Below are 14,520 nucleotides of genomic sequence, written 5' to 3' on the forward strand. Positions count from 1 at the left end.
TTTTTAATTTTATACATCTTTATCATGTCACCTTTTCTTCCCAAAGACTTACTTATTAACTTCTTAATTTCATCACAGGAAGGCTTTTCTATAATTCACATTTTTCTGACCAGTCTCAGAATTTTCCTACTCTTTGGTGTATCAGTTGAAAACTGATTTGCATATTGAAACTGGATGGACTTCTTAAGTAATAACCTATTTTCAGCTTTTTTACACTTTTTTTAAAACTGATTTCTTTTTTGTCTTTTTTTTTAACTGACTTAGGGAAATCTAACTGATGTTTTCATTGAATTGTTCTCCAAAATGGTGTTTGAACTGTAATCTCAAGGGTCCATAGGAAGAATTTAGTTTCTTTGTACACACATGTACAGCACAAGTTTTAGTAGGTACAAGTCAGGTGAGCCACTTAATTGCAAAACTACTTTAGCCTCCAAGTGAAGTGGTTGGAATGTGTGTGTCAGTTTTTACCAGTTCTCTACAGTAATACCTACTAATGTTTTATGCATGTGTCTTATTTTTTTCCATGTATGGATTTGCGAATATACAGGATAGCATAAATACCCTATTCCCTTGAGTCCCTATGATCACCTTGGAAGGTAGACTGAGATTCTTCTTTTTTTTTTTTTTTTTAATAGACTCAAAACCGTATGAAGCTGATGGCTGACAACTATGAGGATGACCACCTCAAATCCTCATCCCATTCCAACCAAACCAACCACAAGCCCTCCCCTGACCAGGTAATGTGTCTCTCTTTTTTGCCTTGAAAGTAATTTTTACAATGCGGGCTGATTATTTTGAGTCGTATGTAATTTTCCCTGACATGTTTGCAGTACCTTGGAACAAAAATAGCATTCCAGTGTGCAGTTATAAACCAGAAATGGATGTTGCTGTTGTGTCGACTTCATTGAAAACTCTAGAAATGTGAACAAACAGTTCCTGGTACCAAGCTGTTATTAAGTGGGTGGAGAAGAGGGGGCAGACAATGAAAGGGAAGAAAGAAACATTACTCTCTTAAAATGCAAGACTGGAGTCCTGTCTGGCATATTCAGATTTTAGTAACTCAGGTTTACTGCTTGAGTGTGTGGAGTGTCCGGACTGTTTCTTGTCTCCAGTAGCAGGAAATCATGCTCCAGGATCAGCTTTCTGATCTATGGATTGCATACGAGCAGTTCCCTTCATTTCCCATGAGGAAATTCCGGCCTCTGTGCCAAATGAGCACAGACTGCTCCCTCACAAACTCAATGGACCGTAAACTGAAGGAAAATCAATTTACAATCTCCAAGGCAGTGAGGAGCCTCCTGTGTCATTTACAAAGCACAGCCAAGTGCTTGATAACTATCAGAGAGATCACCTATCCCTTGGGTAGCATGGAAAATGCCAAGATAATTGCATATCCCATGTTGTAATCACATCCATTCCAGTTTAATTAATATATTAGTGATCATTAATCACTGCCTTGACAAAGTGAAGGAATGTTTGGCGCTCCTCTTTGCCCTCTGGCTCATCTAGGAATTGTTGAGATCTGAAGGAAGGCATCTCACTCTGGACCTTTAAGCACCAACCTAGTGATATGCAGAAACTATGAGTAAGGTACAAGAGGAAAATGGCAAAAAACAATTACATATTCACCCTGCAAAATGTTGGTCTTACCTTCTTCAGGAAAGTGCAGTTGTTAATACTGCAAATTAAATGACTCTCCTAATCTTAATTTGGAAGGAATGTTAGAATATCTGTTGTTTTTACACTGCAAGTCTATAGAGAAATGAAGCCATTTCTAGACTGTAACTGTAGTACATGCTTGCAAATGAATGCAGCGTAGCATTCATGGATGAAATGAAAAGATAAAATGTAAAGAAAAGATAAAATTTAAAAATTTAAGGAAATTCTTGTAAAGACCTTGCAGGGGAGGGCAATAGGGAGGAGGGTGTGGGAGGAGGGTCTGATTGCACTTTCCCTTTGAGTAGGGGCATTTTAAAAGCTGACAAAGCCTACAAGAGAGCAAAGCAAGCTGTACTTAAAGGTGGCTCAGAGTATTGCCTAAGGAATTAAACACTTTGTACTACTATTTGTACTTACATATGTGCTTTAAGTACTAACCAACTCTTTATTTCATTCCATGCTGCTCTGGGGCTTTTCTCCCATTGCCACCTCTGCACCACTAGGATGAGGAGGAGGGTATTTGGGCATAACCAGTCAGATGCTCTTAGTTCAGCCATTTTGTTCAGAACGGTGAGAATCAACTTTTCTTGCCAATAGAAAAGTTTCCAACGGTCACTCTCGCATCTCGCTCGCTGTGCTTTGTGAAACCTGGTTGTGCTCCTTCCCCCTTGCTTGCATAGTCTCTGCATGAAGGTGTTTCTTGTGTGTTTATGTGTAGTTTGTGATTTTCTTCTTCTAATCATCATGTCATTGTTTCATGATCTTGTGGGGAGAACTTTCCAGGGCATGTAATTGAGTTTCTATGCAAAGCAAACTCTTAATGCGTACGAGAGAACAGGAAATGTCTCTCATATCATTTGTCATTGACTTCATGGAGGAAATGTTTTCAGTCAGATTCTTTTTCAAAGCAGTTTGCACTGTAGCCAAATCTATGTATGCTTTTTCGATTCTGGTTAGTAAAGAATTTGTTCAGAGATAATGTTCCTCCTGAAGATAAAGTTCCTCCTGAAGGTTTTAAGCATGTTGAGATCTGCTGCCGAGATTGCTGCCGTGCACGCCGACCTGACTAGTCACAGCTATTTATCAGCTCAGAACAGATGATCCTTGATATGCACTAGGAATATAAATTTTCTGTAAATTTGAAGGCAAAGAGGAATATCCCCTTAACCTTTCCCTCTCCCTTCCATCTCCCTCAGTCTCTCAAAACAATGGGGGAGAAATTGGTAGCTATTTGTCATTTAAAGTACATTTTGTCTTTCTATGTCTGCGTCCACAATTTTCTCTTTTCTGCCATCAAATTGTCTCCACAACAACCCCCATTTCCAGAAGAGAAGGCAGTACACAGGACAGAGCCCTTCTCTTCATGCCTGTTCTCTAGCAAAGAAGAAAATATCCTTTACTGACCAGGAGCCTTGATAGAGAGCTACAGAAGTCAAATATCGATTATTAGGCTTCAGTACATAGGATTCATTTATGCCTTGTAGTATCAATTTTAAAGCAGAATAAATTTATTTGAAGTACAAGTATTTTAGAAGATTGAGATGCAGTGACAGTTTTTTAAAAATGTATATGAAACTTTTTCTTTCTTCACTTATCCTTTTAAGAAAAAATATTTCACATGAGTTCCCTGGCAGTTTTTCTCAGAATTTGATTTTTCCATATCAATTATTTGAAAGAAAACTCTTCTGAAAAATTCTGTGGAAATTTGGGACCCTCACATTTCTGAAAATTATTACTTTATATTAGATTTGTAAAACATTCATGAAAGAATAAGCTACCCTCTCATTATTTGCACTTGCTCAGTTAACTGCAGACTTACATGTCTCTCTGAGATCTGATCTCTGTATAGATCAGATCCTTCTTTTCAAGTCAACTATCTGAAAAATTTAATCCAACTGTGGCAGTGTCAAACTTGAATTTCATGCCTTGGGGTTTGAACTGAGAAAATATCTTTACTGGAAAAATTGATAAAGTGCTTCATTAATTTACACCTGCTGTTGATTTCACATTCTTTTTGAATCACCGCTCTTGCAATGGTTGTGTGTTAGAATGTGATATTAAAAGTTTTGGAGATAATGCTTGTAAAGATCTGCTGAAGCACAGCAATTAAACAGGAAAGATCAGGTAAGTAAATGATGAAAAGGAAGAAAATACTCACTATGAAGGTAGGAATAATTCTGATTTTCATTCTAGAGCAAACATAGAGGTTGTGTAGAAAACACTGATAGCAAGATCTTTCTCTTTTCCTCTCCTATCTGCTGATACATTTATGAACGCAACTGTGCTGAGAGTATGGTTTCTCTTAGTTTACCAAATTAATGGGTGGTTCACATTAAATACAGCATATCTCTCTACTTTGTACTTGAGGCATTTTCCACAGGAAAGCATATTACAGAATATCCTAGTCAAAACAATGAGGCAGCCAGCATCCTTGCCTTACATGCATCTCCTCTGAGAAACGCGTCAGCCTCGAGATTGTCTTGCATACATCACCAGGGAAAGTATAAAGGTGATTGATGCTTCTCAAGCTAGTTACTCCCAACAAAGTACATGTTTTTACCATGATATTCCATATACATTCAAAAAAAAAGTCCTTATTCTCTTTGTAAAAGGAAGGATGTTGTAAGTCACAGAGCTCCTAACCTGCATGTGTTAAATTAAATGTATGTATTACAATGATAAAAATGTGACTAATAGCATAGGACTTGGTGATAACTTTGGTTTTTGAAGTTCCTTTAGGTCTGAGGGTGTATTCATCTCTGGTCAATACTGAAGATAAAATGGAGACCGTCAAAATATTTACAATAGCAAGCGACATTATTTTATTTTTTGTTTCGGTGTTTAGGCCTTTTCCCCTCCAGCATTCTGGAATTGACTGAATTTATTATTTAATTATGCCAGTTCTGTACATGACAGCATGATCAGATATAGCTCCCCTGAAATGGGGCACTGTTTCTAAACATATGCACCCTTCCTGTAGTTTCAGAAAATGGTAGTTTACAGTTCAATGTAAATACTATCTTTCATCCAAAAATGGCCTTTCCTAGCCTTTTTCTCAAGGCTCGTTGCCTTGCTGTCTGAATTTCTTATGACTCCTTTTATTCCCCCAATGAAGCTCTATCCTCCTCTATACCCAAGCATATTCCAATGTGTTTTCTCATGAGGATGCCCCTTCATCTTTCTCAAATGCTAAAATGGTCTGGCCAATGGCTTAATTAGTTATTATTCACTTTTATAAAAAATAATATGAATTTACACTTTATGATATCTAATACACATCAAAGGATATGTGCGTGTATCTTCTTGTAAATATGTATCAGGTACATGCTATGTGGGGGAAAGAAGCAGCAAAGCTTCCATACGTGAACTTCCCAAGCTGCTCAATTCATCTAGTTTTCTTGAGAAGCACAGCCGTGCTACCTACAATGTGAGAAAGTGTGCGTGCGGTTCAGAAAGCTGCTTGTGTCACCTCTGCCCATCAGAAATGAGGAGGACTGCTTTTGTTGAATGGGTGTAGTGGGCACGGGATCACAAAAAACTTGGAAGGGTGAAAGACAATCAAATTAAAGGACACAGGGAAAAGCAAGAACAGAATAAAAGTACTAAGGGCAAGAACAGAGGAAGAGCAAAATTGAAACTCTGAGAACCAAGAGACTTATCCTAGTATGTAATTTATACATATTGTATGTGCATTTTTAAGTATGCATGCTGTTGTAGAGCATTTTTCTTCCCATCTTCCATGGCTCTGGCTTGCAGCAGGAGTTGGAGCCTACTAGATGCTGTCACTATACAAGCTTTTTGAACTCATTCTGTGGAAGCATTTTCTACTAATGGTTGCCAACAAATCCTGAAGTCATGGATACGTCTGCTAAGGAGAAAAACATTTGGGTTTGCTGTGTTTGAATTCCAGGAACAAAATCTGAAAATTAATTTTATGCTTATTAGAGTAACAGTGGAATGGTCAAAGAGCTAGCGTTGAACTGGAGTGCATAAAAATGGGGATCCCTCAAGATGATGAAAATATTGGCAAGTTCCTATTACAGTAAAAATATTGCAAGGCAAAAAGCCTCTTATTTGTGACATTTTTCTTTAATGTCTAAACTTGAGTTTGACAAATTTTAACACAGAAGCAGTAAGTATTGTGAGTTGACTGCTGAAGACACTAGCATAATTTAATACATCTCTTAAGATTTCAGAGGTGATGTCTGTGGTGGAAACAGGGGGTAAGTCATAACAGGAAAATATTTGAATCATTTTTAAGAACTGAAAAACAATCAATTCAAGTAAATTTCCTAGACTTCTTGTCAAAATCAGTATAAATTATAATTTGCAACATCACCAGATTACAAGTATGCATTGTGTACCAAAGGCTACCTTTTTAATGTTGTTATTTGACTTTGCCAAGAGTTTTTCTGTAGACGAAAGCTACTAAAACCTAACAACTTAAATAGAGGGAAAGTCATCAATATGAAGAATGTCTAATGAATTCAGTTTGAATTTTTTAACTATAGTTTCTAATCAAGAGCTTATAATATTCTAAAGGATATCTTTGATGAATATAGTGTTTCCAAAACCAGTGTCATTCTAAATAGCCATTTCTGATTATTAAAGGGTAATGGAGTTTGAATGACATTTCTGTATTACATTTATTAAGACAGAGGTATTAAACATGATTACAGTAAGAATAATAGAAACAGTTAAATCTCACAGAGAAGTTGATACTAGGAGACATAGGCAAAAACAAACTGAATGCTCAAGGTTGTAAGCCATGTGTTTCTAACTTGTATCTGCGGAGCAATTTTGTCTCACCCCTAGGAATGCCCAGGATGAGCATTCACAATTTCCTTTTTGTTGTGGAGGGGTTATTTATTATTCCATTTTAGAGCTAAAAGGAAATGCACAACGAATGAGCACCTAGTCAGCCAGCATACATAGCTATTCAAACAGATTTAGAGGAAAGTGGCAGAAGTAGGTGCAAGGCAACAGTGAAGAACTGTGACTATTACGATGGTAGACTAAGAGGGATAGAAATAATGACATTGAAGGCAGGACATCTCAGGACTTAATTTAACCTTTGCCACAGCTGTCAAACCCCATGAAGTTTTCACTGAGATCAGAACTAAAAGTGTCTATACTTTGGGAAGTTTGAGAAGAATATTGATTTTTTTTCTACATTATTCAGTGCTTGGGTTAATATACTGATTTCTTTTAGCAAAGTAAATATCTTACTTGTGGTGAGTTCCATTTCCAAATGATTACACAGGCATTCCTTCACTGCATAAATGTGATCTTTCTCTCCACAAGACAGATTTTATGCTTGCAGCAGGTAGAGAGCTGATCATCCTACTGTCACACTTTTTTTAGGTTCTTAGTATTGTCACTTATTACACTGTGACCTCATAAGCCTTTTAAATAAATTTATTTTCAATATGGTTTTTTTAATTGTTAGATCATGCAGAATGGTCAAAACCACGAAGCCTTCGTGCCTGACTCGTATTACAAAGTAATTTACTGGACACAGTACTAGACCACGATTCAGAAGATAAATTCTTTCCTGGCATCGTCTCCAACCACTTACTTGTTCTCTTTCTCCCTGTCTCAAATTCTTTAATTGTAAAATGAGCTGAAGTTTTTGTAAAGTGGAAGTTCTGCTTGGGAAAAGTGCTATATAAGTGCTAGGTAATATTATTACACAATATTCTAAAATAGTGTTGTTACAGTGATATGATTTTGAATTTGTTCCCAAAATTGTTAGATTTGTATTTGACTCAATTTATTAATACTTCTCATTTTTCCTTCCAAGATCCTATTTCTTCCCAAAAAAGGGAAAATAACCCGCATGTTAAACATTTCAAGGAGCTGCTACTCCAGCATGCTGAACAAAGCTCTTTAGACCACTGCTTCTTCTTTTTCATTGTCATCTTTTGTCCTCTGAAGGGTCATTTCTTCCACTCTCTAAAAATCTACAAACTAATTGTGTAGTATATAATAATCTATTATAATATGTCTGTTACAGTTCTTCATTCATATGTTTAAAAACACTGTGAAAAAATGAGTTTTATGCTTGCCTGAGAGACATACCCTGTGCAAAATTTGAAGGCAGCTACATGAAATAATTTTACTTTACTTAAAAATTGTCACTTGGCCTGACTGAGAGATAAGATGCCAGATTTGTTTTGTCATATCGGTGTCAGCCAGGGCTCCTCACTCCTACTTTCCAGAAGGACAACCCTTTAGTAAGAACCCTAATGTGATGCACTCAAATAGGGTGATGTAACTAATTAATCATTACGAGGACAGCACTTTGAATACAATTGTCCTGGTTAATCACAGGACCTGCTTTCCATCCCTGCTTTTCTAAAGCCCTGCTTGTGTGGGCATCATGGTTAATTATGAAACTGAAAAACTCCTGTGCTGTCAAGTTCGAGCAAGGAGACACAAAGAGTTCATGGACTGACAATTTCTGCTCTGAGGAAGCACAATTCAAAATCCTGGTTTAGCTATCATATAATTATCTATTCTTTTCAAGCCTTTTCAAGCTTTGCCTTTTTTCAGAGAATAACCTTTTGTCCTTTGGCTGTAGTAACTCTGAATAATGGAGAGCCTTTTGTAGTGACCTTCTCACTTCAGTGTAAGTAACAATCCTGTTATGGTGAACAACTTAAGTAATGCTTAATATTTTGTTTTATGATTAATCTTCTACCATTCCAATTTGGAAACCATGCCTTTCTACCTTCTCTCTTATTCTATACCCATACTGGCCTGTGATCTTTTACCCAGTAAGTACTGTTATACTGGGATGGGCCAGCCTAGAGAAGAATATGCTGTCTTTAAAATGATGTCAACTTCTGCTTTTGGTCCTTTCCCTATTCCTGGGAACAGTTCTTTTGCTAGCAAACTCTATTATTTTGTTATCTTAGTAACTATTTTATGTTTGAAGAATATATTCTCTGTCCAAGAATGTTACATCTATGAGCACAAAAGAACTGATCTTGATACACTGCTCGTCTTCCTTCTGATCCCAGAATGATAAGACTTAAGATTTCCAGATGGAATTTTGTAATCTGCAGCTCTGGGATGAATTAAGCACTCACAACAGAGGTGTAACTGGATTGTATCACTGTCTTCCTATTATTCTTACAGATCAAAGAAGAGCACAAGTAGATACTTATGTTCTAAAACATCCAAAACAGATGGCTGGTTTCTTTTTGTAGAGATTTGTGCTTTTCAGCAAAACAATTGCAAAAAGGCCATCATTCATTTCTCCCAAATGAGATTATTCCAGGTCTGTGTCTTATTTTCTTTTTTGTTTTGCAGCTGAATATGATCTTCTACTAGTGGCTTGGTCTTTGCAGCAAGTAGGAATTCTGTACTCAAACATTTTTGTTTCTGGCCACTTCCAGGAGGGTTGTTGCTTACCACTTGTGTGACAGTCTGTACTATTTCCCAATTACTCTGCCATTTAGATTTCTTATAGCACTCATCCACACCCCAGAACGCAATCATGCAAGGCCAGAAGCTTCTGCAAACTATGAGTATGCTGTTGGTGACATAAAGGAGAGGGGAGCTGAGCCCTGGCACTCATAGACAGCATAGAGACAGAAGAGGAATAGCTGCAGCCAGGCTGGGGGTGTTGCTGCCAGCACCTTTTAGTTGTCACTCAGGAGGAAGGAAACTGAGGGAGAGGAGACATGAACAGTATTAGAGTAGAGAAAGAATCAAACCCAAAGCTGCTTTCCAACAGATTAACTATGAAAATAAGCTCAAGAGAAATATGAATAAAATAAAAACTGGTAAGGGCATGTAGCCAACCTAGACGCTATATTTTCCTGGCTGGTAAAGTTCATAATTACTGATGGAGATGTCAAGATTTACAGTTCCAGCTCATAGTAAGCTCACTGCAGGCAGTCCAACTACATCTGATTGTTTAATGCAACATATAGATAAGAATTACTATATGTATATCTGTATAAATAGCTGTATTTATTAATAGGATTTTGCATTTGAAGGTAGAGCAAACAACTCTAAAAAGAACTACTAAGGATGGATAAACCAGGCAGTTGGTGGCTTCATGTGGCTTTGCTTTGAAAGTGTCGTGTAGCAGGTAGAGAGCTGGAACAGCAGAATGAAGACCCAGTGTTAGAGAAGGACGAGACGAAGATTCCTATCACCTGTGGACAGGGAGGTTATAGTTCATCTGAACAGGAAAAGCACTGATTGTGTTCTCTGGTAGACTACTTAAGAAATACCTTCTGTTTTCCATTAGCAATGGAACAGACAGCAGAGAGACAGAAAAATGCAGCCACTGATACATAAGCATTCCCATGGACACACTCTCCCAGTGTATGTGCTGCAATGTTCTGCTTTCAAACAAAAGTGTGTTAGCCACTGTTTCTTTTTATCCCTTGTAACAGGAAGAAGCAATAGACAAAATATAGTACAGCAAGGAATGTGTGTGCTTTCTTGTTCACTGTTATGTAGATAACAAGTGCTAGAAAGCCTGAATGGATTAAAAATATAAGCAGGTTGTTCTTACTTATTCTCAAGCTGCTATGTGCTTGTAGAGAAGGAATCAGCATAAAATCTAATGGATTCTGTGAAATCAAAACTTGCCTAATTACACCTACGAAAGTTTGATCAGGAGGATGCTATTTAAATCCACAGTGTCATCTACAAGCTGCAAACAGTTGTTAAACTATTTTCACTTGCTGTCGGAATACTTTTTTTCCTTGATATTCTAATGGTCAATATCATAAGTCTGACTGCCCAATTTCACAGCTTTCTATAATTTAATTTATTATTCAAAAATTTTAACCTGATAACTAACACAGCTTATAGGAATGAAATTCTCAAATGAAGGAGATTTTAATATATTGAAGTGGAAGATTTTAGGTTCTCTGTAGATCTCACCCTATTTTGGTGATCCTGTTTTGCTCCAGAACTAAGCTGCTGGGTTCCCAAGAAATCTTGAAGACAAAAGAAAACTTAGACAAATAAAACAGCATTTCAATTTGTATCTTCTGATCTCATCTTGTAATTAAGGCACAGATTTCTTTCCTCTGCCTCAGCTAGGAAAGAGGCATATGGACTGTTACAGAAGAAAGAGGTGCAATGTGTGCCCGGTGCAGTTAGTTATATTTAGGGGTGAGGGTTTGGGCAAACGCTCTTGCTTTTGAAAGTAAGGGATTGACAAAACGGGTAAAATTGAAGCTGTACGTAGACACCCCCTTCAGCTGTGCTAAGGTACCTTATTCCTGAATGTTCATATCCACCTGTGGTCCAATTACAATCTTCTCACAGTCCCGCCAGTGTATTTCAGTTCTGATCTACAGTAGTCCCTGCTATTCCACACACGGTTCCCCACAAGCTTTTGCTGCACAGCCCGTAAGCAAAATGGGCTGCCAGTGTCATGAAAAAGCACTTCTGGATTTGTTATGTAGAAAAATATTTTTTAACTACTTGCTCATTTTCAGTGCTTTAGGAATCCTACCAACCCACTGCAATTTTTTGCTTCACCTACGTTATGTGGAAAAGATTTTATTTAAACAGAGGGAACTAATGACAAAACTACTTTCCCTGTTTTGTGTTTTCTCTGTTCTTTTTTTCTGCTCTGGATTTTTCCCAAGGTGAAGAGGGTGAACTCTGGAAATCATTAATCCATGGGATTTGCTCATGGTGTATAAAAATTTCAAAAAGAATTTGCTATATAAAAATGATTTCCTAATTGATTCTGTCAGAAATTAACTAAGACAGCTCTGTCAAAATAGCCAGAATCTCTTTCAACTCCTCACGCGTGTTGTTTTGTTTTATTTTGGTTTATGAGGAGGAAATGATGAAGGTTAGATTTAAATCCATTTTTTTGTCTTTAAAACAAATCTAAAGAAAATTGAGCCTGTCCCTGAGCTTTTGTGTTGTGGTCTTCTGAAGAAACCAAGTATCTCTGTGCAGCAGTGAACTGAGCTGAACTGAACTGAGGTCAGGCTGTGTCTTTTTGAGAACTTTCTTCTGTTTCCATTTAAAATAATGAAGGGAAGACATCAGTGATAAATCGTGCTGAATTTGGGAGAGCTTTGCACTTTCTGAGCCAAATTCATGCCTCATAAAACTCCATTGCATTCAATGGTTACAAGATGATTGTAGTTGAACCCTTGCATTTGTTGCCAAACAAACACAAATGATCTGAGCAAGAAGGCATAATTCAATTTGCCATGCAAATACTTCCAGACTATATCGTTTGGTATCTTATTTTATTTCCATATCTCCCAATATAGGATATTTTGCTATATAGGCAAAATTTTCTTGTCTGGTAGTATCTATAATAAAACCCAGGTACAGGGAGGCATCTGAGGACCCACTGTGCTCCACTCCATCTTTTGTTAGATTTGTCAGGTCCTCCTTGGAATAATTTCTTTTTAACAAACATATATATTTACTCAGACTTTGAGCCCATCTTCTCCTGTGTAATGGTAGTTTGGGAAGGAGGTTTTGTTGGATAGCATAGTTGCCTCTGAGTGTAACAAGGCTGAAAATAATTTCCCATGCTCACATGAAAAATGTGATTGATAGGAGATAAAGGGCTACCTCTGTTTAACTTGTTTTCCAAACGTATTTGTTATGTCCAGTCTGAAGTTTTGAGAGGGGTCTTGGGTGGTGTTTGGGGGTTTTGGTTGGTTTCTTTTCAGAATTCCTTATCTTTTTCTGCCTTTGCAGGCTCTACAAAGAACACTCAAGGTCCATAGACCAGGCTAGCAAGCTAGAGCATTTCTCAAATTAGTTAATTCCTTGGAAACATTCAGATTCATTCCATCTATGCTTTTTTGTAACACTTTTGATACAAAAACAGTGACATTTTGACCTCATGTTATTTACTTTGACCCCGAGATTACTTGTCAATTCTATTTTATTTTCTTCTTGATATAGCTGTTTTTCCAGGGATTTTTCTCAAATATTTAAAGATTTATGCATAAGTTGAGAAAAATCTACTGAATTATTTGGTTGCGAAATGAATACCACTTATCTGCATTACTCTGCCTTTTAGCATTCTGTAGTGAATATATATAAATGCAGCATACGTGCAAGCAGGGTAGTCAAACTAATAGGGGAGTATGACAGCAGTCATGCCAGTGCCAAGTGTACGTATGGCGCTATGTATTGGCATTGCTGTTTCAAGAAGATGCTGTTTTCTCCTGTTTTTTTTTTTTTGCTTGCTCAGAGAAATCATAGGCATATATCTGTAAAAAAAAGATTACTGCTGTCAGTCCACAATCAACATGCATGTTGATGCATGATTCTGATGAGTAAGGCAAGGTGTGTAAGGAGATAACTTTTACAAGATCAACTGATGTAGCTGGAAAAACAGACAAGCTTTTAGGGGTGCATATAAGACTTTCTTCAAAATGGGAGCTGCAGATTTATTGCTAAGTAGAAATTTAGATTGTATTCTCTGAAATTAACTAAGTAAAGTTAATTACTTGGTTCTGCAAAAGAAAAGTGGTTGCTTCCTTCAGAGAAGAAGGGAGTGTTAGCAGGGAGAAAGGTGACCAGGTCATTAGCCCTTCTGCCTGGAGAACTCAGAATTTAAAGCTGGTGGTTGTGGTGAATGAGTCCTATTACACATTGATTAAAGCCATACTTTATTCGACAGACATCTATGGATAGTCAATATCGCATTTGTCTCGAATTGACACTGCTGCACTTATACCACCCATTCACTGGTTTTCTTTTTCATATAACCACCTACGTGTTTTTGCATATTTACATCAGACCCTGGTCAGACAAACTTTTAGATACCACAGTCTCTGTATGGGAGGTGTATTCATGTTTCACAGTAAAAGTGACCAAACATTAAGATAGGTCTCTCCAGCCACATTCAGTTACAACTACCTTTTCTTATCTGTGCAGCATATATATCCGTATTTAAATGCAGACTCTTATCATAAAAGAACTTTTAAATACAGTTGTTCATATTTCAGCTGACCATTGTACAGTAGCAGCAGGACTACCACTAAAGAAGCAGTAATAATTTCATTCTAAAGCATTTTTTTTGCCAATGACTTGCAAAACTACAATTAGATTCACATTTGTCATGCTCAAAGATAAAAAAAAATCTGCGAAATCTCAGAAAACCTGAACGTGTTGTTTCCAAGTTGAATTTGTTTTGAAATATGTTCCCAAATGTCTTTATCAGTTGGTAGAGATGGTTTGGGTTTGTATCAGAGATTTGTCAGGCATTTCATGTTTCCGCTTCAGAGTTGTAGTGATTGCCTTTTTTAGTGAAACACGTTGTCAAACTTAGCTGGCCATTAAGAATATTCCGAACTTGAGGGTACATTAAGCAGGCTTCATTCCATGCATTGATGAGGATGGCCTAGACCTATCAGGGCAATTAATGAATCAGGGCTGCTTTAGAAGATATTCCTGGGTTTGGTCTGTTTACCCGTTCTTTTCCTAGAAAGCTCTATAGCTCTGAGCTGATCATGAGAACACGATGTGGTTTATGAATCCAGCACTGCCCTGCCTTTCCACTTAGCAAATGCTCTTACACCCTCTTGAGATAAGGCAGTGGCAGCTCTGCTGTGTGGGAAGCACAGTGCCTCTTGCTAAGTGGCTAGTTCAAATTAGATATGGCAGGAACGCAGATATAAGGGCATTTCCTACTTGACTGGCAGGGTTTAATGGATCCCAAGTGAGAGGAATGATTGCTCTGTGAACAGCTTTGGGAGGGCTGCTAGTTAAGAACTTTCACACGCCTCATTTGGCCTGTTTCCAGCTTGAGGTAAGGGGGAAGGGTACAGGAGGAATGTGCTCCGAAAGGGGACTTGTCCGTGAGTAATCAAATTTGTCTGTTGTATGAAAATCTTC

General features: G+C 37.5%; 1 protein-coding gene across 2 annotated transcripts in view; it reads left to right on the forward strand.

Moving 5' to 3' along the window:
- Positions 1–14,520, forward strand: part of ERC1 (ELKS/RAB6-interacting/CAST family member 1) — a 299,516-nt gene that overhangs the window by 263,320 nt on the left and 21,676 nt on the right. For both annotated transcript variants that reach the window (XM_075051104.1, XM_075051105.1), the window contains exon 17: positions 636–737. In XM_075051104.1, coding sequence (XP_074907205.1) covers positions 636–737 — 102 coding nt within the window. The remainder of the gene's footprint in view (positions 1–635; positions 738–14,520) is intronic.

This window comes from Buteo buteo, chromosome 19 (assembly GCF_964188355.1).
Source record: "Buteo buteo chromosome 19, bButBut1.hap1.1, whole genome shotgun sequence".
NCBI classification, from domain to species: Eukaryota; Metazoa; Chordata; class Aves; order Accipitriformes; family Accipitridae; genus Buteo; species Buteo buteo.